At 37.6% G+C, this 25,496-nt stretch overlaps 1 protein-coding gene across 10 annotated transcripts in view; it reads left to right on the forward strand.

Moving 5' to 3' along the window:
- DLG1 (discs large MAGUK scaffold protein 1) overlaps positions 1–25,496 on the forward strand; it is a 176,252-nt gene that overhangs the window by 21,219 nt on the left and 129,537 nt on the right. For all 10 annotated transcript variants that reach the window (XM_080410103.1, XM_080410107.1, XM_080410105.1 and 7 more), the window contains exon 3: positions 7,155–7,321. In XM_080410103.1, the coding sequence (XP_080266229.1) occupies positions 7,155–7,321 (167 nt within the window). The remainder of the gene's footprint in view (positions 1–7,154; positions 7,322–25,496) is intronic.

Raw genomic sequence — 25,496 nt, forward strand, 5'->3', positions numbered from 1 at the left:
AGTAAGCAAAGGGGAAAACATGAATGAACACTTTGGAAAGCATAAGTGGACACGCTGACAAGGAGTTAAACGTGTCTGACTGTAAAAAGCAGCTATTGGAAGAAAAGCAAACAGCAAGATCCAAGGTTAGATGAGGGCAGTTTCAGCTGAGCACAAATCAAGGAACATTTGTGTTAGAAGTGGAAACTAGCATTTCCTGGAACTTGAGTTAAGCAAAGAAGTGTGTGCAGAAGGGAGGTTTAAAGGGTAGGACACAGTTACTGAAATAAGTGGAAGGGCTGAGGATGAGCTGTTGGATGCTGCGGCTTATAGAAAAGGACCTTGTAGAAGAGAAGATGTGTGGTGAGAAAGTTGCACTGCAGCTTGTACCTTTCATTTTTAAGAAACTTTGATTGTGTGCCCCCCCCCCCCCTTTAAAAACCTAAACCAACCAACACTGAAAGGGGCTTACATGGGTTCTGAATGAAGCTGGGTTTCACTTTTCATAGTATGAATGCAAACATTTATTTTTGACTGGATGCACATGCTGTGACATGAAACAACCAATAAACACACAAAGCAAATGCTTAGTTGACTCTTGTCATGGGCTTGGTAAATTACTATGAAGCTTTTCTTTGTGTTTGTATTTTCTTGTTGATCACTAACCTTATACTTTTCAAGTCTTGGTTTACTTGTGTTAAATGGATATTCTTAGCTTGATATAGCAGGTGAAGCAAGCTTGCAGGATTGAAACTTAGAATTAGTAGGATTTTCTTTACACCCGAAGAGTGAAAGTCTGTAGCATTGGCAGACTCTTTTGCGAGTTCTGACAGTGCTAGTGACTCCTCACGTTCTGTCTATACATTCATTATGCAGGGCTGCTAAGAATTTGGCGTATGCCATATATATCTGAAACTGCCCTGCACTGAAATAACATGTTGACCTTAGTTTTCCTTCCTAGTAGTTTTAAGACTTAAATTTTCAGTGCTTCAGGTGCTTTGGCAGGAAGCCTAAAGAAGGGCAGATTCTGCTCCCCCCCCCCCCTCCCCCGAATTAGAGAAGTTAAGTTTTAATGGCATTACACATATTCCTGGACAATGTACAAGTAGTCAAATTCCTAACAGACCTGTTTGTTTATGAAGTTACCCATATTTGAAAAAACAGGCATTTGCATGTGCTGTATTTGGATGAGCAAACGCCTGAGAAGAGGCAGACCAGATGGATCTTCAAGTGAAATACCAAGCTGAAATAAGTCATTTTCTGAAAGAGTTCATAAGCTCCTTGGTTGCTTGTAAGCCGGAGAGAGCATGGGGTTGCACTGAAAGGTTCTCCTGAACAAAGCTGGTATTGAAATCTCTGTGCAGTTATACCTGTATGTTGATGCAAATATATCTAGTGGTTTGCTGACTCTGACATTGGATGAAATTGTTTTGTTCTGCCGTTGAACATCTGTTAAAAGGGAATACCTGATCAATGTCAGTGCAGAATTAACTGTACAGCTGGAGCACGTAAATCCTGGTTATGCTGTCATGCAGAGGGACCTTGACAGTCTGGAGAAATGGCCTGACAGGAACTTTATAGAGTTCAACAAAAACTGCAGAGTCCAGCACCTGGGGAGGAACAACCCTATGTACTGAGAGATGCTGTGTGCCACCCAGCTGGAAAGCAGGTGTGCAGGAAAGGACCTGAGGGTCCTGGTTGACACCCAAGTTGAACATGAACAAGCAGTGTGCCCTTGCGGCAAAGGCAGTTAATAGTATCCTGGGCTGTGTTAGACAACGTGTTGTCAGCAGGTTGAGGGAGGTGACCCCCTTTGCATCCTAGAGCACAAAATATGAATTTAGAGTTTATAAAAAAATGAGCAAACAAAACAAACATGGCGTTCCTAAATTAACTCCTGCTTATGCACAAAGCTGTTGAATACATTAAAACTGAAACTCTTCAAATGAGGATACAATCAATACAGCATATACAAATGTGGTTGTTAATTTCATGTGTATTGTGGTAGCAGTTTACAACTTTCTATAGTGTACGGTGTAAGGGCAACAGTTCACTCTTTCACATGCACAGTGTCCAGTGTGGTCTGTTTTAGTAAATGTGTGTGTTTAAGTCCATGAAATGTTAAGCTTGTCTGGAATTTCCTGGCATTTATTTTAGAAAAACTACCTATAACCCACAAATGGTCAAGATGCTTAAAGTGTGAAAAATGCAAAGCCAAAGAAGAGTAGGTTACTGTGATCATCAAAGGACTTCTTTTAATTAAAAGAAAAAAAAAAATTCATGGGAGCATAGAATCATTTAGGTTGGAAAGCACTTTTAAGATTGAGTCCAGCTGTTAACCTAGCACTGCCAAGTCCACCACTGACCATGTTCCTAAGCGCCACATCTATATGACTTTTAAATACCTCCAGGGATGGTGACTCAGCCACTTTGCTGGGCAGCCTTTTCCAATGCTTAATAACCCTTTTGGTGAAGAAATTTTTCCTAATAGCCAATCTAAACCTCCCTTGGCGCAACTTGAAGATGGTTCCTCTTGTCCTGTTGCTACTTCCTTGAAAGAAGATACCAACACCCACCTCACTACAACCTCCTTTCAGGTTGATAAGTAGAAAAAACTAATGAAATTTTAGTGATTAACCTTCTACACCACAACATTAAAGCTCCGATATCAGAAAACCAAAGAACAACAACATGTAAAAAAAATTACAGCGAGTTGCTTAATACTTGTTAGAAAGCCAAAACATACTAAAATATGGGCAGGGAATGGGGGATTGAGTGGTACAGGGAATTGTTCCTGTGGAGTTGTATGGTGTTGATGGTTTCTTCCTCCTCACTGAGGAATAAAACTGTGTTTTCTTGAGGTTATTTTTGTTTGCTAACATACTCTGTACTTCGTTCTTTCTTTATTTGCAGTTCTGTGTTACATTTGAATTTCTTGTATATTCAGTGTGTTTTGCAGGTGCTGGATGCTTGTTCTTAGTACTGTTAATTCCCCAAACTGTTTTTGCCCAGTTCTGAAAGTTGGTTTCCTTTGACCAGTAATTAGCAGTTGGTGAATTGTTTATAGGCTTGAGAACTCTGATATCACCCTGTGCCTTTATTTTCTAGGCCTCTGCTGCCATTCAGTGCTTGTGCTCCTCTATGCAGCTTTTTATTTTGAGGTCATAGGTGATTAATTCCCTATAGAATAACTGTTTATTATTGATATCTATTAGCTACAGAAATACATATGCACATAGTCTCTTATTTGTATATACAAATAAGCGTGTGTGCATGTACTTATGTATAGTTTTTACTTGGCTTTGGACAATTGCTTTTACACATATTATATATAATGTGTATGGAATATATATAACATTTATATATTTAAATATTACTTAGGTATAAGCTGTGTGTATGTTACAGGTAAATATTTGTAAAAATAGGTGTTATATCACACAATTGTCCAAAGCTAAGTAAAAGCTATACAAATTTGGTAAGTCACACGGTCTTTAGATAATTGCTGTTAGAGTTGGACAAACTAAAACAAAGCTCCAGACAGGCCAAGACAAGCCTAGAGGCCTGGCTGTTAGCTTAATATGAGGCCTGTGGCCTGTTACGAGCAATGTCAACTCCTTGTTTATGGTGTTACACTGTTCCCCTAAGAAAATGCAATTACAGATATCCCATCTCTGACTTACAGAGTTACAGTTATCAAAAGGTTCATGCGTAAGTGAATGTAGAGAATAGTTCTGTTCAGCTTTATTTTACTAGCTGACTACTAAAATTTGCATATTCCTTTCAGTAGGAAAGGTGTATGTGCAGAGCTTGGCTTGACACTGAATCTTTCTAGAACATGCACTGATCTTAAGTTGTCCTGATTACAAGTGTCCTTTCTGTTGAATATGTAGCAAACCGTATCAGACACTCCACATACCAGTAGAAATGGCAAGCAGAGGCCTTATGTCTGATTTCTAAGGAGCAGGGAAGAAATCTATCTGGAGGAATGGTGTCATGTTGCTAGTAGGAATCCTTGTCCTCAAAGGCAGATTCTGTAGCCAGAAGTGATGTAGGCTCTTGAAGTGCCATCAAATATACTTAATTTAGGAGATGTAAGAATTCGCTTGCTTCTGCTGTTCTAATTACTGTGTTGTGGTTTTTCTTGAGCCTGGAACTCCCTTGTGAAATTCATTTGGATTTCAGTTTATATTTGGTAGACAACTCTTGCTTGCTTTAAGAGTGAGCAGTTTTAGCTTCTAGTATATCACTTAATTGGTGAATGAGTCTGTTCAAAGAACAAAACTAAGATGAATGGAGAATATGAGAAGGGGGGAGAAGAATAATATGTGAGCAAACTGCATGTAGTTGGTTGACTTCTGCTGTAATGAATACTGAAAAAACCACTGTATTTGTCACCATGGCTTAGCTTTTCACACTACTACTAAATTAAGAAGAATAATTTTGTAGAGTCCTCTTTTTCAAAACTCTTGGTCTGTCACTTGCTTTGTATAGACTTTTCTTGTTGCCATCAAACATATTCCTGATTTGGCTATTTAATGTGGTTTTACTTGTAAGCAGACAGGATGATTTTTCTTGTTGCCTACCATTCATTTTTTGGTCACTTAGGCTTCCCTGAAACTTTGCTCCTGTTTAAGTAATCAGTCAGCTGTTTTTTTAATGTTCTTCTTCTAATTAGAAATGTTTCCCGTCTGTGTTTTCTTTTACTGTTGTGTGACAGCTGATTTGAATTATTTTTCTGTAACTGAGTTTTCTGTAACTTGGTTTGGGATATTATCTGTCTTGGAATTAATATGGGAGGAAGGGGCTGAGACATGAAAAAAGCACATCTAGCATGAAGAGGGAATCTACAACAAGTATAACTAAAAAATTAGTATTTTACTGCCTGCTATTTGTAAGAATTGGGAAAATATTAGAACTTTTCATATGCTAATAATGCATCCACAGATTAATAAGACTTCAGTAGATATTTGGGTTCATATAACAAAATATTTTTCTGAGCTGATACTTAGCAGTAGACCAGAAGAAGAATTTTTTTAGGTTAAATTTACTATGGCCTTAGTTTCTGGCTTTAAAAAATGTAGATGTACAGCACTCACTTTTTGTGGACCTAATGCATTCAGGGTGCATAAAGTGCCTGTCTGTACTCAGAAATATTAATGTTTGTGTTCTGTATAGTAAAAATGTAAATGAATGTGGGTTTTTTTGTTTGTTTGGTTTTGGTCGGTTTCTTTTTTTTTTTCCTAAAAGTAGATGTTACAATATAGGTACCAAGTTCCTAGAGATATTTTTTGTGGATTCGGAAAAAGTTCAGGATAAACAGAAACAAATTCCCATATTATGTGGTGTATATATTTCTGACATCTCAATAGTAAGTCTGTTGTGGTGTCCTTCATAGAGAAGTGGAGAAAGATGTATGGGAAATAATATGCTTCTTGAAAGAAGTGATTCTGCAGTATGAATAAATGGCTACCTCCGCTGGCAGGGACTTAGAAGAATAGTAGCAGAATTGAGAATTGGTGCCCTAGATTTCTGTTGCAAAACAGTTGCACAAACAACCCCTTCCCATAAATAATACAGTGATCTTCCTGGCTTGGTTGCTGTGGATTGCAGCTGTAGAATCAACTTAAACCACTGCCTATTTTAATATACAAAGTACTCTCTATCAGGAGTGGGGGGAAGCGGAATCTTTACTTGGTGTGCTTGATTGATGTATTAATGTTAATGCAGCTAAAGACAAATTTGCAACTGAGGGAGCTAATGTGAAAGATAGATTTAAAGGCAATTTGTATCTCTTAGGTTGCTTTGCTCCTGTGTATCTAGGTCACTTAACATCTTCTGCAGCCCTCACTGCTATTTCTTCCAATCAGGAGCACTAAGAGCAAGTATAACTTTAAAAATTAATGTAAGCAGTTGATAGGAATTTGACTCTTGCTCAGAGAAAAGACACAAATGGAATTTAAGAATTGTAGTTTTCTGAACTGGTAGAAAGCAGGAGTGCAATGTCTATATATAAAAAAATTACCTTAAGACTGGAACACCAGCAACAGTAAGACTTTTCTTATTTGCATGGTCTTTTGTGGTGCAGTTCTATAAAGGAATTAGTTACTGTGCTCTATTACTGACTCTGAGCAGCTACTGAAAAGCTAGAGGTTTCTGCAGATTAGTCCTCCTTATTCATGGCAGGGTCTTACTTCTTGGGCTCACTGTGTCTTATGTTTGTCTTCTATGAAGTTGGTGTAACTAAAAATGGAGTTTACAACTCCTGTTTAGCAGATTTTTACGTAGAAGAGAGTAAAAGCTTTACAAGGCAACTTCTTAATTTGTCTGCCCTTCCCCTAGCCTATGCCTTTTCCCAGTTTTTATTTTATTTTTTTTTAGTGTGAATGTTTATGGATGTGATTACAATTGTGGTAGCAAGTTTGATGTGCTTATACTTTATAGAAACATCTCTGATGCTTTTTTAGGTTGGGTTATTTTTATTAGTGCTTCATGTAGAGGATAGGATGTCAATAAAAAAAAACAATGCAGCTAGATTCTTGTTACCCAGAAGTTTCAGCTGAGTCCTCAGACTTACAGAAAACACTGTTTATTAGTTGATAAGTATGACTTGCAATTCATACTGGTAAGTTTCATCCTATTTCTGTTATTTAGACTGAAAAAGCAGGGTATGACCCATCCTGATCAATCTCCTTTTTCTTAACTCCTTAAAACTTCTGTCTCTTGCTGATTTCATCACTGTACTTCTGTTTCTGTCCTAATTTAATTAAAATATATACCACAAAAAAGACCTTGAACAGTAGATTTCAGCTAACCAAAGGCTACGTTAGCTGAAATTATGTATACCATAGCTTGAAGTATAGGCACCCATCCCTTCCAGTATTCCACTGCAGTTATTCCATATGCTTCTGCTGTTCCTGCTGCAGATCATGCTACGGGGGTCAGTGGCAGAAGCCCAAAGTGGGTGGGGACACACAGGCTCTGAGATACTGGGTGCAGCAAGAGGGCTGTGTATCCTGTGGGGAGGGGTTCTTCTCATATGGTTATACAGCTTCATTTGTAATAGGTAGATATAGTAAGTATCTTATTTGTTTTGCAGGAGGAAGATGTTGTTAAAATCAGAATGTTACAGTATAGTAACTATAAAGCCTAACTTTTCAATTTTTTCACATCTTTAGATATTCAAGAATTTTATGAAGTGACCTTATTGGACAATCCAAAATGCACTGATCACTCTCAGCCATCTGAACCAATACAGCCTGTGAACACCTGGGACTTCTCCAGCCTTCCAAGCACAACAGTGACATCAGAAACACTGCCAAGCAGCCTTAGCCCGAGTGTAGAGGTATGACACAGAAATGTCTGTTTTGTTTTTCTTGTTGAGACTATTAGCTCAACATTGTTTTCTACCCTTCCTTAATTTTATAAAATATTTATTTACATAGAAAACTTAACATTATTAAGATCAATAGTCATAGGGGATTTAATTATTGAAATGTTTAATAACAGATATGTCCATTTTGCTTAGTCAAAAATTTATAAACTTGTTTGTCAAATGTACCGTTAAGTGACCATTAAATTGGATTTATGCTCTGAATTTGAAACCTTGCTGACAGGCTTAGTATGCTTGTACTCATCCATACTGATGACTCTTCAGTCACTACTTCATTAATAATTTGGGAAATCTGAAGCTACGTCTTTCTGATAGTAAACTCTTTGGTCTGTTCATGAGAAACTCTCTGCTACTTATACAGCCGTGTTCTTGAAGGACTTATTTTTTTGGAAAACTACATGAATCCAGTTGTCATGAGTGAGGGGTGAGAAAACTGAACAGAGTAATGCATGTTGATGTATATTTTTGTTAAATTAAGATCTTGCCTAAGTTAGGTACAACGTTGCTTGAACTTTTTTTGCATCAAACCTATTATTTGTCCTTGAAGAGGTGAACTTTGTTTCAAGTGTGCCCTCAATACTGACAGCATTTGAAAAGGGTTATGAGTTTCTCAGTAACGTGAAAGAAGTGTACTGTGGGGACCTGTTTTCATGCAACGGCAATAGAACTCAGGAAGAGTGCTGGTGGACATCAGCCAAAGGACTAGTGCTACAGCCTGTAGGGAAGCGTGAAAGCCTGTACTACGCAGCCAAGATAAAGTGATTAGAATGCCTTACTGAGTGAACTCTATCACAGGCTGTTTTGTTTGGACTGTGTAAGAAAGTCCACCTAGCTGCAGAATGTAAGCGTGTGATGTGCTAGTGAGTTTGTGCAATTAAAAAAAAAATAATCTTGTGCTTATTGTAGCTGTTCTGAGATTTGTCATATTGAAGCTAGTATGAAATGTGTCAGAAATGCCGTAAAGGAAATTATAGAGGAAATCAAAGAGTTGCATTGTGTTCTCTCAGAAAATAGAAAATGGCTAGTAGATAAAAGATCAGCCTAGCCAGGGACAAGAGTTCTATATTGCTACAAGCAGTCATTAAAATCTCTTTATGTGAAAAAAATGAGCAGCCTAGGTATACCATATTTTTCAGTTTTTTTTTTTCAGGTAATTGAACACTGAGGGCTTAACAGTCTGGTTGAACGTGCAGTGTAGAAATAGATTATTTTCCTTTGACTTTTGTGAATCTTGATTGTACACTAGAAAACATAAATTGCAAATCTCTTTTGAATCTTAGTTGCCTGAAATTACATAGAGAAGGCCACTGTCATCGTAGTCACCTTAATGAAAATTTTCTCAAAGAATTGTCCTCTTTGGAGAAAACAGAGTAACACTAGGATATATAAGAAATAGTATGGAAAACACCATTGTGCTATTTACTTGTATGCCATCATCTAAATCTTAGGCTTAGAGCTGTAGAACTTACCTTTCTGAAGGTATGGTGGAAATGGGAGTCTCTCAGAGGCAGGAGCAAAATGACCTGTAGGCAATAGGGTAGGCATGGATAGGCAAAATTTGTCTGTTGAGGTGTTTTGAAATAAGCTGGTGCTAATACATTTCATGTTTGCATGGGCAAAGAACTTAATGAGGCAATTTGAGTCATTACAGATGCCCTTAGTCAGGGAGGACAGATGAAGGTCCAGAAAACTGCAGATGGGCAAACGCTGCCTTTTAAAAAGGGTGCGTAAAGAATTAGGGCAGGAAAGGAAGATCCAGGTTTAACAGGTACAGGGAATGATTCTGCAGTATTTTTGTAGCTCATTGAAAGTGATGAAGGAGCCAAATAATAGCCAGCTTAGTTGTTGATAACAGTTTTGTCAAGCAGTTTGTTTCTAAGGTGGTAATAGTTGTGGTAGGAAGAAGCAGTGAATGTGATAAATTCTGACTTCAGTAAAACTTTTGGCGTGGTTTAACAGGCTGCCTTTTGAGATAACGATTCAGTTGAAGTTTCTAAAAAATGCATCCTAGTTTGAGTTGTTAGTGAAAATACCCTGATTAAATTAGAAATTAAACCATGGGAGGAGAATGGTGGTGTGTTGCTGCTTAAGAATCTAAGACTGGAACCAAGCCTTGAGCAGTTAAATTACTTAATGGGCAGGCTGTAGTTCAGCAGGACCAAAGTGCATCCTGCACTTTGTACTAAAATAGCACCAATAGAAGCTGAATGATTAAGAAGAGGTTTCCCAGGAAAGATCTGGGTCATTTTTGGATCTCGAGGTGAGTCAACCAACTTACACTAATGCACAAAAAGAAACACCTTATTTGATATAGGGGTGTGCCGTAAAACTGTTCTGTTCTACTTAGTCTGCATAAGGCATTGCTGGAGATACTGTCAAATTTAAAGGTAGTATGGTGCAAAAAAGATGTATAAAAATTTAAGTGCCTAGAAGAGATTGACAAGGCAGATGTAAAGCTTGAAAAGAAATGAAGACCGATGGAAAGATTTGGTGCTGCTTAATTAAAAGAATTGTACACTTGACTGGGGAACAGATTTCCTGTACTTGCAGGCAAACGTAAAAAAAAAAAAGATAATATTTTGTGCCTATACAACATATATTAGACCTATGCTATAGTAATAGGGTTAGCAAAAATGTAAGTGTTTTACTAAGCACCAGAATAGTTGTACATGGGCAGTCTCCCTTATTGAAAGTCTTTAAAAGCAGCATAACTCTCTTAAATGTTGGTGTTTTTTTCCCCCCTCTAATACACCTTGGAACAGTGTAGTGGGCTTGAGGATTTATGTCTCTACCAAACCATTTTGTTAAACATGTTCCTAATTCTAGCAGTTGGGGTTGCAAAGCAAGTGTCTACTGTTAGCAAATTTGTGTTACCATGATCCAGCTGCAGCAAATGTTTTGTGCTTCCCCTATAGGGGAAACCTGCTGAAATCTGAAGTACAGAACTGTGCATACTGTTAAATCCAAGCTTAGTGATTATTCTCCTCCTGGCCCCCTCCAGAACCTGGAAAGTTTATCCTGTAAAAGTTTGCTTATTTTGCGGCCAAATGTCCACAATAAGAAACACTAACTTACCAGATAAAGGGTCATGTTGTCCCTGGATCTTTGTACATTTTACGTAAAGATGCATATAAGGGCGTAATTTAATTATGAAGTTGTGTCTTTAGTTTTTAGTCTTGTGCTATAGACTGCCAGTAATACAAGGGCTTGGCCAACCCAATGTACCAATGACAACAGGCACATTGTTAGTGACCTTGCCATGACATATTGAAAGGAAGAATGGCCTGATTTGGGAAGTCTCACCATAGACAGAAGTGTATGTTCTCGGCTGAACTACTTGCTAGATAACGCAGCTACCTCTCCAGTAGTCTGGTGGTTATGGTATGCAGTGGTACCTGACAGAACCTGATACAGCGTGGATTACTTTGCTATTTTTCTAAGTGGCCCAGATTTGAACATTTATGAAAAAGCCAGCTGTCTTCAGATTTTGTCTTGAGTATCATGTGAAAGTCAGTCAGTTGTTTGACATTCAGTATTTGAAGGTCAGATTTTAAATCTACTGCCAGTATTTAAAAGCGCAGTTGCATGTATTTGCGTTGATCCTAGTTTATGTGAAACTGAAACCAAACTTGCCTCACAGTCACCTACAGTAGATGTTAAAAGCTATTTCATTAGAAAACTGCTTCTGCATTATGGTTGTAAAGGTGGACAATTTTGAAGAGTGGTAGCTTTCATTTGCTTTTTCTAGTATACCTGAATGACTTAGTTTAGCTTTCAGATATATATGAAAATTGGTATGTAAACATAGAATCTTGTACATTTTATCAACCTTAATTCTTTCTTCTAAAGTGACTTTTTTTTTTCATATACCTGCAAGGCAATACTTTTCCCTCAATGTTTTGAAATTTAATAAAAAATAGGAGGAGAAATTCTTACATATTGCCAGTTTATATTCCATGTACTTGCTTTGTGTAGTACATGAAAATGAACGTTTTATCCTGTAAAACTTAATGCATTTTGGTTACAATAATATGCTTCTTTTTTAGATAGTTTAGAGATAATTTTTTTTATATTTGGTTTTGTTCAACGCAAGGGCGTAACAGCTTTGATATAGCATGTGTGTGATGATTTATTTTGCTTGTTGAAATTTACTAGAGATTGGAGTAAACTTGAATTTAGTGTGTAATGGGTTTTGTTCACTAGGTTTTTTTTTTTAATAGAAAATGCCTCTTTTTAGACGTGCAAGGCTGCTGCTTAGTTCAATATTAGTTCATTAACCAGGTGCATCTGATATGCCAACTTGGTTGTACTTTGAGATTGTTTTAGCTCTATTCTGTTGCTTGCCAGGCTGATAGGACTGTAGGGGATAAGAATAGCACAGGGTTTTTTTCTTGCTTGCAAATTGTTAGTCTTGGAAGTAATACCTTTCTGCCCTGTTTCTTTTATGTTAATATTTTGCTGTAGTTTCTCTGGGCCAAATGAGTATTCTTCCAGCTGACACTTTGATGGTACATGTGAGAGTTGCTTGAGAGTGGGAATATAATGCTCCCCTAAAGTGATTTAAGGATTGTATTACAAGAACTTTCTACACAGCTGACTTTGGGAATGACTTTTTAGCAATGTGTGCTTGTGTATATACATAGAATAGTGGTATACAAGCTTAGGTTGCCTGAGGACTTTTAATGGGACATAGCCTAGTTCTGCTTTTGCCTTCCTACTTCTTGATCAGAAGACTACAGTTTGTAATCCCTACGGGTATTGTATTGGAGAAAGTTAGAGCTATAGATTGCAGTTTTTCTGTTCACAGCAATCTGCTTTCCCCCCCCATACTTTATATTTCCTGGAACCTTATTTGAAAGTTTTATTTGTTTTAATCTCCAGTACAAAAAGGTGATGAGGCAGGGGGAAAAAAAAAAAGATTCACGAGAGTGATAAGCAGGAAAGGAATGTTAATCCTTTCAGTACTAGGAACTAGCAAAAGAAAAGAATACAGATAAAATCTGAAAAGGGCAAAAGGTGCATACCTTTTTCTTATGTGCATTAAATACTGACTTTTAGGTTTGCAGTGGCCAAGTAGCTAACAAATCTAAAGCAAGATCTTTTAAAGTTAGTAATCGTGTAAGAAGTATGTGTACAGGAGGGAGCAGTCTTTTTAAGCAATTAGCTGTGATCTGTAGTGCCATCTGTAGGTAGGATAGCTTGTGTTTGAGAAATGGGTGCTGAAACTTGAATCACTGGTAGAAATCTCATTTGGCCAAATTAAGTAGTGTATTGCTAAGGAAATAGTTGTGACATTCTTCTCCCCCCCCCCCCTTTATTGTGTAGGGTGTGTTTTAGTATTGTAATAATTTTAAATCTGAGAAGTTAAGCAGTGTTTGCTGTTTAGCTTGAACTGGAAATAGCCACAATAATTTCATTTTAGATGTTGAAACACCCCCACCCCCACTGAACACTGTCTCATAATAGATGTTTTGTCTTTGGAGGTGGAATTCAATCTGGAGCATCTTACTGTTACAGTGGGGCTAACAGATCAGATCTCTGTACTTAGCGAGTAATGGTAGCTGGAATACTTTGGTCTGATCTGTGGTTTCCCCACTTATCTGCGCATGCCCATGTGTTTAGTGTCTTGCATGTAGACAGACTGGTTTGCTGTCCTCTTAAGGCCTTTTGCCAATTTATTAAAAAGAAAGCAAAAGAGGAAGTAAGAATAATAGCTGTAATTATAGATGTCAGCTAAACTTGATGCCAAGGCAGGGTGGAAATTAAACTCTATGCATCTTGAAATCATAAAATAATTCAGGCTCACCTGTGAGGTCAGTGAAAGAGTTCCAACCGGCTAAGCCTTGAAAACCTCCAAGGGTGACAACTGCAAAACTTCTCTGGCTGATCTGTTCCAGTGCTTGACTATCCTCATGGTGAAAATTTTTTCTTTTTCTGATCGAAATCCGTGTTTTAATTTATTTCAGTTTCTTATGTCTTGGATCTGTCTTATGGGTGACCTCATTGTAGGTACCAGAAAGCTGCTTTTAGGTTCCACTAAACTTTTTTTCTCAAAGCAAAACAAGCCCTGTGCCCTTTAAGGGGCAAATCTTCCAGCCCCCTCACCATCTTAATGGACCTCTGTAGAACTTGCTCTAGGTTGCCAACATCCTTGTCGTGTTGGGAGCCCCAAAACTGAATGTGGTATTCCAAATGCCTTATTAGAAGTGCCAGGAAAAGGGTAATAATAGTTTTGCTTGATACTACTGACTGTGATTCTGCTAATGCAGCTCCTGTTAACCTCCTTTGCTGTTAAGGCATTCTGCAGGCTCATGTTTGGTTTGCTCACTATCTGCAAAAAGGCAAATAATAGTCCATGTGAATATTTTGAAAAGGGATAGAGTTAAGCTAACCTAATGTTCACCTACAATAAGGGGATTTGTTTTGTTTACAAAGCAAGCGGTAATGTCTTTTTAACCTTTGTAAGATTTTGATAGTTTTGTGTGACTTCTTAATATGATGAGCTGCAACAGTCTAGATGAAAGAACTTTGGGTGTATGGTTTTTAGTGGAATGAAAAAGTTTGTGTTTAATCGGTAGCAGTTTGTATTCAAAATGGAATGGAGCATCAAACAGTTAATCAGCATCTTGGAGGAAATCTCGGAAAGAGATCTCTGCGTATGTAGAGTGCATTATTAAAGCAGCAGGATACTCTAGTTCTGTTTTTCTGTTTCTCAATTTTAACTGTGATATCCTCACCTGGCCTTTACAAATGCAGTTGTACTTGTCGTAATAATAAGCTGTTCCTGGGAAAATTCCAGACCTATTGCGCTGTCTTCAAATACCTTCTTTGCCTTAATATTTATAAAGGTTCAGTACTGGTAAGCTTGATGATATGCTGTGTCTCCCTGTTGTTGCACTGTTATCATACTGGTCCTTTATGCTTTTATGTATCGCCCATTGTTTACATCAGCTCCTTTTCTGCAGAAATGGTGTGCCTGTTTTATTTGAGCATCTAATAGTGTATAGTCTGGGGTCACTCCGGGGCTTCATTGCTTTCTCTGCGTTAACTTTACAACGGGGAAATGATACTTGGCTTGCTATGTATTTTGCCTTTAATTCTTGACATCCAGGCTGTTCATACAAATAAAAGAAGGGAAGTCTTGAACCAAAGCTTCAAAGGTGTTCCAGAGGCAGGCTTCTGGTCAAACTGAATGCAAAAGCAAACAAACAAAACCCCTGTGCTCGGTTCAGGATGCATACACAAGCAAGACAGATCTGCTGTTTCTAAAAACTTAACTTTCTCAATTCAGACGTAAATAGAGAACTTGGAAAAAATGACGTGAATGTGATCTCTAATTGTGGTGCGTTTTTAAAAATTGTAATAATTGCATCTTGCAGCCAGTTTCAAAGGTAGCTGCATAAATTAGGTTATGGCGTCTTTACAACTTTAATGCTTTCTTTACTAAAAGAGCTGAGAAAATGCTTGCAGTGATGACAGTGCTTGATCTTTACTGAGTCTTTGAAATGTCGCCTCAAATATTCTGAGGCTGGGCAATTGACAAACCCTTGCAAAACCGAGCTGAGCCTGCTTCTCTGGTTACACCTGTGACAGCTGTGTGTTACACAGGTTTTCTCATAGAATCTGAGTGCAAATTAGCATTTAAATAGCCATATGCATTTTTAAATTTGTGGATAGATGAAGAAATTACTAATCTGCAAAATCAGTATTTTCCAAAGCATTGTTTTAATTTTCATGGCATATCTGTGCATGAATTTTTCTTTAGTTATCTGGTGACTTTGTAGATGGAATCTCTCATGCTGGAAGAACAGGCCTGCAAAGGCACAAAAAGTGACTGCCAAGGGTAACATGAAAGAATTAATAGATAATTCAAGGCAAGAAGAAAACCATCTCTTCCCATTGTTTCTCACATGAGAATCATCCTTTGTTTTTGAATATTAATGCCGCATAGTGGTGAATGGAAATGCACTTTTTTCCTCTGGCCAGATTGTATAGAGTAGTTGTTGCTGTTACTGAGATCACTTGGAGCTGACGGGACAGAAAGGTTTATTTTCAATAAGTATGAATGACATGAACATATCACAATGATTCTCACTAATTCAGTAGAATAATAGTGATTTTTATTGGCTAACAGTACTATGTGGAAATGACTTACTCTTCTGTGAATTAAAAATTAGGGTTTTCATGCATTTCATGGTTCTGATTCAAGTTTTGTGTCCTTTAATATCTTGTTCCTCACAATACAACTTAAAAGGAAAGAAGGTTTTAAATTACTTTATTGAATTTTTTAATTTGAGTAGTTTTAGTTCCAGCCTCATTCTTATTTTGAAAAAACTGTTTCTTCTGAGCTCCAAAATGTAACACATGCTTGCTCGTTCAAGGATTTTTAAAATTTGTCTTCAAGAAGCTCTATGACTGTTTCTTATGACAAGGCTAACCCTCATGCATGCTTGAGTCTTAGTCAATCTTTTTTGAATATTTATTTCTATGTGCAGTATTTCTAATGAAAAGTCTGCAAAAACTGCATTTGGGCTTAGGAAATACTTTTTTTAATGTACAGTGCTGTCGATTTGAGTGCTTATCCATCTGTGTACTATATTTACAAAAACGTGTATTACTGTTACAAAATTTTTTGCTCTACCGGTATGGTACGTGGGATTGGTGTCTGTTTTTTTTTTTTTTCCCTGTTTGTTTTGTTGTTTTTTTTTTTTTCCCCCCCACCGGTGTGGACATTCTGTTGTTTGTGCTTAGCTGAAGATGGGTCTTGAGAACTGTGCAGATAGTTAGTTACCAGAAGGGCCTTTTAATCTGTTGTAGTGGTGCAGTGATTGGTACAGGACTCTAACGTAGCTTGGTTGTACATGCTATTCTGATATATGCAGTGGGTGAGTTACTACTTCTCAAACACGCTTGTTATGAGATGACTTTCTTGTTGTGCCCCTTGCTCTGAAGTTTTTAGTGTGCCTGTTCATGGTGAGCACTCTGATCCACAAATCCTCAGCAAAGAAATGCCTTTTCCCATCTCTGGATATGTCTCTTTTCCACATCTCATAGTCTGTGTCAACAACGTGAAAGACGTTATGTGCTTTCTATGACAAGATTAATGGGCTTCAGGTCTTGTTAAAGGATGATAGTGGAGGAAAAATGGCATCATGATGATCCTTAGTTCTGAAAGAGTCCCGAAGAAGGCAAGAGGATAAAAAATTGAGGGAAGAGAAGAAAGTGATTGACCCTGAATGTAAGCTGGTTATAGCCAGGATTAGTCTGCAGAAGCTTAATCTTGAACCAAGGTGGCTGAGAGAAATTTGACTTTATAGTCAATATAAAGCTCTGGCTTGACTCGAACGCACAAGGTAAAAATCCTGGTCTTGGTGACTGAATGGTGTAAGATTTACCTTGACATTCCATTCAACGTGACTGGAGGTTTTTTTACTAGCATGCAATCAAGGTTTTCTTCTTTAGTGGTTGGGGGTTTCTGGGTTGTAGTGATGTGTATTTTCTGTGTTTTTGTTTTTAAATCGGACAAGGATTTTGTAATATCCTCTTTTCCCTGTTTGTCCTGTAAAGGTACCACCTGCCCACAAAATAAAATGTGTAATTTTAGGAAGAATAGTTTCCCTATTTCTTAACTTTGCCTTTTCTAGCCTCCCCCTGCCCCTGCCACCCCTCTAATGTACATATGGCAGAGTCAGGAAATCGGGTGGAGTAAAGTTGCCAAAAACTTAAAGGGAATGCTGAGAATGCTCTAGATACATACTTAGTATATTCTAGAGTTCTTTGCTTATGCAAAATATAAGATTGGCTAGCTGTACATCTTAGGCTAAAAGCAAAAGGATGCAGATAAGTTTTAATAGTTTGAAATTATTTACTGAATTTTTTCAATATACTTCATTGTGTCTGCAGCAAAGGTGTTAGTGGGAGACCTCATAGGACAAGATAGCAGAAATGGAGCGAACTAGTTGCTTTTAGTGTCTCTTGTGGGAAATTAATGTAATAAGGTTCTTACCAAGGTATAAAACTGTCAGTTTAGTATTTCATAGTATGTAGAAGGTGGGTTTTGTGCCCAAGTGTTTGACTTTTCCCAGCTGTGTTAAATTAGGCTTAGAAGACAATGCCTGGGCATATAAACTTTGCCTTGTCACTGCATCACAGCCTTACAAAAGGAAATGAAATTCTAGGTTAATTTGAGGCTCAAAATAGCGTTTCTCTTGCAATATGCATTACTCTTTCCTTGCTGCTTTATTCTCTCCCTGTTCTACATGGAATATTCCATTCATTACTGCCTGAGAAATCAGTTATTTTGCAGTCTGCAAATGCTGAAATGACGTTAGAGGAGAAATACTTGCTTGCAACCAAAAATATTTTAGAACAAACACTTCATTTTAGAAATTGTAACCAGCTAAGGAAAGCTGAATTGAGATTTTTTTATCTGTAAAATAATTTTGTATTGCATTTCATCAAATGATTCCCTGTGATGCTCATGCGTTAGGTAATCCTGAAAGAGGAGTATATGAAATAGAATACGAGGAGGTACTTAACTGGCATGGAACAGCATTTGACATCTTTTGTAGGATATTTTCAAGGATAAATTTAAGTTTTTCAGACATAGATAATCAAAATAGGTTAAGAATTTTTCATGAAACTTAAAGCATTTGTATTTTAGCCTGCCTCATTTTCTCCACCGTCTTTCTACCTCTGAATGAATCCAAAGGGAAACCTGGCACACATTCTACTGTTTTGACTATTAAATAAGTGTGCTTTTTCTCATTCTGTTGAGATGGTATTTAGCTGTGATTGAAAAAAAACCTTTTACATGTTTGGAAAGATACCTGCTATGCTGAAACGATGGACTGCTTATGCATTGTAACAACAAAGGTAAGATGATAAAGCTTTTGATTAATGCTTACAATCTTGGAAGTTCTTGTTGAATCTGTCTTCTACTTTTCATCTACCTGTAACAAAAAAATTTTGATGATTTTCTAGTGTTGAATTATTTGAACTTTAAGTACACAGATTGCCAAAATAAATCATGTAGCTGTTGCTAAGAACAATCATAGATGTTAATTCTTCTAAGAGCTAATTATGCACATATCGAAAAACTGAAGTATAGGTAGAAAGATGAATTTTTTTTGTCGTTCTGCAGTAAAACTCTCTTCTATAAAAATTCACTCTCTTTAAATGTGCTAAAATAGTAGTTTGCTTTTTTATTCCAGAATGAGGAATTCCAAATGATGTTTATGTAACTTTTATCAGGACATATTTAAAATAATTATCAAAGACAAGAAGATGAATCTGGGGAGTCCTGTTAGGGGTGGATGTGTTTCAAGATGCTTTGTTACTTTGACATCTTGCTGCTTTGATATGAAGACGCCCAGATAGTTTAGTGTTATTACTTCTGTACTAGTATAACGCTTTATGTATGATTTTTTTAATGCAGCCCGTTTGTAACTGCTAAATCTGATGCATAACCAAACTGCATTAGTACTGTGCTTGTGAAAGACTGACTTCATGAGCTGGGTATTTTGGAAGCTTTTTATTTTCCTGCAAATGGGTAAACTGTTGTTCTTTATTGTTACCTTTTCCCTGGATGTTCAGATAGTAGCAGGTTTCATTTTTTGTCGCTTCTTTGTTTTCTGGCATTCTTCTGGATAATTTGAAACCATAAAACTTGCTCATAGAAATGTTGTTCTCAAGAAGTATAATAGAACTGAACATATTTGAGAAGCTTATATGGGTTTAGTGGCAGCTTTTATAAAAGAAAAGGGTTAAGATGCTTATCAGTGTATTTGACATAAGGAAGCATAGGCTGATTGGAAGGGTGTCTCTTGTCTCTCACCAGTAAAGGAGCCTTTCTGCTGTCTGAACTGTGGGTTGATTTTTTTGGTTTGTGTTGTTTTTTTTAAGTGAAATATACCTTTTTAAATCGTGTTTGACTCATTCATTTGTAGTATTTGTTTTATTTCTTTTACAGTATTCACTTTTGTACAGTGATATTAAGATTGGATATTAACTCCTCCACTTTGGTTATATTGATACGTACATTAATCTTGTACGCATTTTTAAAAAAGGAGGGGCAGTGCTGTCATTTTTATAATTGAACTTTTCAAGTTCAGTTTTATTTTATGCATTTGTTTACCTTCCCAGATCTACTTATCTAAGAGTGGGACAGAAAGTTAAGTCAACAGAAAACATAACCTGGGGGAAAAAAAAGTATTGTGTTTTAGTATGATTAGCCTAGCTCTATTAGTGCTAAGCAAGTGAGACTGCTCACAGAAGTGCTGCACGGGAGAGGAGGAGATAATCCTTTCTGCACAGCATAGTCTTGGATGGGCTTAGGCTGAACCTGCCGTTTTCAGTACTTAATCTTTCCTGCCTGTTTCACGTTAAGTTTTGGCCTCATTTAACTAAAAGCTGCTGTAGTACCTTGTACCTTCAACTAAAGCTGCTTATTAAAAGTGGCACCTGTAAAAGAACTGTTTGCTGCTTTGTGAACATGTGTGCATGGGATATTTGAAAGTTGTACTTTAATAAAAATACATTCCTTGGTTTTGTGCATAAACCTATTTCTCAGATGTAAAGGAAAATGAATGCATGTAAGAAAGACAATTTTGAAATCAGCATTAAAGAAATGTGCGATAGGATCAGTAATAGTGTTGAACGCTTCTCCTTTCTCCACCTTGAGTGGAGGAGTATTTGAAACAAGTCATTGTTACTTTTTATATCTGGCTAGGGAATAGAGGAATTTGGTCAGTAAGATGAGTTTTCTAATGAATTTGAGAAATCCTTCATAACTGGATCTTTGATAATTGTTTTACTTAACTCAGAATTAAGATCTAGTCATGATGGGGCAAACAAGTCCTTAAACTACTTTCTGTACTGTCTTCTAAGGTCTAGCTCGTTTACTTTGCCCTAATCTAGTGCAAAGATACTGATTAATATGGTATTTTTTTTCTCCTTATGTGGGCACATTTGGTTTGATGTAGGTAGGCAAATTTGCATCACTGCAACCATGGATACTATTAAGAGCAGGCACGTGGGCTGAGCTTACGGTAATGATTTTTATTTAAGTAACATTTTTAAATGAATTCATGGCACTGAAAAATAGAGGATATGAAAAATACATTAACTTTTCCAGAAAAGCAACTTTTGAACAGTCATTCTTAGCTTGCTTGTTCAGTAGTATACTTTCAGTAAAACAGTTGAATTGGAAGTGATGTAAAATTTCTTCAAATAATTATTTTATAAGACTAGTGCAAAAGAATGACTGTTTTGTACTATTTTTATTTCAAAATACTAAGATACATGCTGCTTGGACTATACCAGAGCATATCGGTCTAGTCCAGTACCTTGTTTCTGACAGTAGTCAAAACATGGTATTTTGGGAGTGGGGAAGCACGTATAATGCATTAGCTTATTACTGAGGGAGAAAGATGAAGGTTTTTTCCAAAGTTGTTAATCTTAAGTCATGAGTTCTTATAAATCCTGGGTCACCTCTGTTCCAGGTGAGCGCAGTGATGTGGGTATGCAAGGTTGGAGGCTGCATGGTGCCTGAACACAGGAGCACAGCTACTGCCAGTGTGGCTGAAGTTGGAAAGATGACACTGAACTTGCGTGATTACTCAGATTTCCTCACTTGGTTGTGCAGTGTACTGTACTTCAGAGAGTCCATTGTTGTTACCAGATTTTGGAATTTCCCTCAAGTTCAGTTAATTGTGCCTCCTCACCTACCAGTTACAAGTGCAAAAGGGAATGACAGAATCTCTTGCACTGGAAGTGATCTAGTCCAACTAGCTGTTTATAGAAGGGTCTCCACCAACTTCAGACCAGGTTACTTAGGGCTTTGATTAGGTTTTGTGAACCCACTTGCCCTGTCTCAGTTTAAGGTTTCTCTCTTGCTGTGCAGAAGGGCCAAGCTTTGTTTTTTTGCTAGTCTTCTCTTAGATATTAGAAGGCTGCTACTAGGTCCTGCATAGCCTGCTTTTCTCCAGGTTGAACAAGCCCAGTTCCCTGAACTTTTCTGCATTGTGCTTCAGCCACTTGAAGTCATTGCGGTGGCTTTCCACTGTACTTCGTTTCTATGTTCTAGGTATGATCCAACAAGTGTTTGAAAAAAGCATAAGGAGAGGTTACAATACAAGTTTTAACCTTCTATTAAAACAGAAGTACTGTTTGCATAAAATCTGAAAAATTTGATTGGTAGGAAATAAAATGTGGTAGAGGCAATTGTGTGAAAATGGAAACAATTAATATCTAAGTTTTTATGTATAAACTTGATGCAGGAATTACTTGGTGTACCCAAAGGAGGATAGTTTATTTAAGTGGAGGAACAAAGTATAGAATTTTGTGGGTTTAAAATTGTAGAAGAGATGGGAACACAGTTATATGGGAAATCATTATGCTAAAAGCTTAAGAAATACCTTGAGTGCTAAATAGTCCACAACAGCCCTTCCAAGTTGGCACACGTGAATGATGTGTCATGATGGGTTTTAGCAAAGAACTTCATTTTGCCAACATTCCATATCTGTACTAAAAAGCAAATTGCTTTCCAAACATATTTGAGTGGATTACATGTAAATTGTAGTTATCTGGTGAGCCAATTGACTAGTGCTAATAATACACTGCTTCGCTTTGATACGCCATCTGGTCATAGTGTTGAAGAAATGCGTGCAGAATCAGTCATCATAAAAATTTTGGAAGTGAAAAAAAAATGGTGCATCACTAATGTTGGCAGTGTCAGCAGATGGTATGGAATAGCTTTTGCATGTAATCTTGAAGTATAATGCAATGCCAAAGAAACAGCTGACTACTAACTAGATTGTTGGTAAGTTTCAAAATCAAAGATGGTTGTCTGCAGGCTAAAGGATTGACTAGCTTTCATTTGGAGTAGGAGTGTGTGAGTAATGTATGCCACAGGTGGGTTTAAAGGGTATTTGAGGAAAATCAATGAGGAATACAAGCGGACAATACTGGTCTTTCGGTCATGCAGTTGGGACAGCATTTCTGCTGGGGTGTATTTGGTCATGAACAAGCCTTTAAAATGGACAAAATGTCTCAGTACACAGAATGGACTTTAGCAGGGGGTCATGCTTCTAACCCCTGCATGACAAATGAAGAAGCTCAGTGCAACACAAGATAGCATGAGGTTGGTTACATCCAGAGGCTGTAGGTAAAGAACTTAAGAAGTACTGTATTTTGAATTCCATGGTTGGAACTGAAGGTAGCTTGTCTTGAGTTTTGGAGATGAATAGGTTTGAAGGTGATTAGTGAGTACACCAAGAGTGATGAAATTGAAGGTGGCAGAAGGTGACAAGTGGTGGAAATGATAAAGGGACCTGATATGCAAAAATCTGAAAAGCTGTACTAAGAAAGCATGAGAAAATAGACTGTCTTAAGGCAAATCATTACTAAAGGTTTATGTTCTTACATATGTGTAAGATGTGTAATGTATTGATTACAAGGATATAATAAGCTTTCTGCATTTAACTTTTTAAGGGGATTCTCTTAAATTCAGACTTCTCTTTATCTTAACATGTAATTTGGTATTCTCCCAACCACCAATGGTTTGGGGACTCAAGGACTTCCTGGGCCAGAGCAATTGCTCTTGTAATCTTTGGCTTTCTTTTTACGTGAGTTAGTCTCACTAAAATACACATAAAATACACACACACAAAAGTATAAATTTGTAGCACGTGCTTCATATACAGAGCATCTCTGGACATCATCTTTTATTTAGAAAGAGCAAGGAAATACATCTAAATGACTGCAAGTATGCAGGGTCATTTCCTTAATAAATCAAATGTGATTAGGATTACATAGTTTTACTGGCAGAGACATCAGTAAAGCTTATATTTGAGTTGGTTTGAAGAAACTGGATACCACATACCCAAGGTGTTGATATGAGGCTGATGAATTTTAGGTGAAGTTCTTGAGTGTTTGTGTTTAAGTTTGTACTTTCCCCCCCATTGTAAAAGTAAAAGCTAATTAATACTAGTAAGTGACAAATGAATTGTATTTAGTTATTGTATGAGTTCTGGGCATGTTTGGTTAGGAATTGAGCAGTTAAAAATGCCTGTAAAATATCAGTATTTTTAGCAGTTGAGTTATACAACTTGTGGACTCACTTTGAGAACATGGTATGGAATATGTTTAGGTTGGAGATGCTGAATAGAGTGGTAAAAAAGGAAAATAACTCTCTGAAATCATTCCTATAAATAAGATGCCTTCAAAGCATTTTCACAACTCCATTTGCCTGCCTGGAATTGTGTGGGTTTATTTCAGAAGAACTGATGATCACAACCTGAGTAATTGTAGGATTAATGGGAGCTGGGCAGTGAAGCATTCATTTCTGTTTGATTTTCCTTTGCTGTCCTTATTTGCTGTAGGAGAAGAATTCAATCTGTGGCTTCATGGGTGATGGTGAACTGATCTATCAGGTTGCTGCTACTGAGAATGCTTCTACCTCCTTTTCTTTACTGCTCACCTGCTAGGAACCTAGTAAAACTTTGTGTACTTTTCTGCAGGCTGGAGAGTGAAACCAGCTTGTGGAAAAGTGTAGCGAGCACTACAGTTATTAAAATGGAGATGCTGGGATGGCGAGTTGGAAAGCATTGGACAGTTAAATTGACTTAGCTGCCCGTGAAAAGGCAGGTAAAATGATAAGACTTAACAACTCAAGAAGGAGAAGGGGAGGAGAGCAGTGATTCTCTCTGCAGCAGAATCAAAATGTTTGCTCTCACTGCTGCTCCTGAAACTGGACCCTCAGAGTGAACAGCTTTGCCATAGTTTCCTGTTGTAATGAAAACAGTGGGAGAAAACAGTGGGTGAATAGATGTAGGGTTGTTCCCAGTTGGACATATGGTCTCCAACACGATTCCTTCAGTAGGCAGAGGTATTTAGACTTCTTGATGGCAAAAAAAAGCCAGCCCCAAAAGGCTTCGTCTCTTACTTGAAGTGAGATTTCAGAATGACTGAGCTCATGGCTGATCATCTGGTATGCCACTAGGCAGTTTTGTTTTAATAGCTTGCACTGCGCTTGATCACTTGTCTTCTGTGAATGCAGTAAGTTGCACCAAGGCTTTGTTAACATGAGGTGTGTTTTTACACTTTATTCAAGGCTTAATCATAGCCTGATTTATTGTCAGTGGGTATTACTCATACTTTCCTAAGTGTTAATAGAATCACTTGAGTCTTATTCCTAGGACTGGTATTTACCAGACCAAAAAAAAGTTAAGTGTTGAAGACACATTCAGGTGAAGACTATCACTTGTGATACTCAGTCTTGTTAGGTTTTGCTGTTTGGTGAGGTTTTTTTTTTTTGGGGGGGGGGAGGGGGAGGTGTTTTTTGGAAGAGATGGTTCTTTGAAGACCGTATGCTGCTGCATCTTGGGTTTGGAGGTGGGAAGGACACACTTTAATGAAATTCTAATACATACTAAAAGTGTAACTGAGGGCTGCTGTCTTAAAGGTCAGTGTGGGCAGGGATCATCAGCATTTTTCTGAACTCATGTAAATGCCCAACAGAGAATGAACAGTCCTTAGGGTGTTTTAGGGACAAACCCATATTGACTGGAAGAATGATTCCTTCCCCTCCATTCTGTGAAAACATTGAGAACAGTAATTGCTTCCTTCTTTCGGTCTTTGTGTGTATGCTAACAGTGGGTTTATTTGTGCCCACGTATATTGAAGACATTTTTGCTTCTTCCTTGTCTTGGAGGAGCAGAGTATGCCCCCCATTCAGGTTTCTCTCAAATATGCCATAGAGATGGAGCACTCCACTGCAGTGAATTTTCAACTCCGTTGTGGTCTATTCTTCCTCTCCTATTGGAAAAACAGTGTGATAGTTGCATTTAGCTGCCTGCATTTGGTGTGCCTTTGTTACCTAGTGAAGATACCACCACTGAGGAGTGCTTTTGTTTGCGTGTTCTATATGTGGTAGATGATGTGCAAGTGGCATAGCTCAAGATCCAGAGCTTTTCTCTTAAGCAGACCCCAAGGGCTCTCCTGACTTGGGCTCTCGCAACTGCTGGGGTGGTGGGTTAGCCATACCTGTAGTGGTAGATCTGGAACTGAACAGTCACGCTTCTTGCATTCTTCCACTTGTGGTTTTTTTTTTTTTTTAATCTTTGTA

This window comes from Falco punctatus, assembly GCF_963210335.1.
Source record: "Falco punctatus genome assembly, chromosome: 13".
Lineage (NCBI taxonomy): Eukaryota > Metazoa > Chordata > Aves > Falconiformes > Falconidae > Falco > Falco punctatus.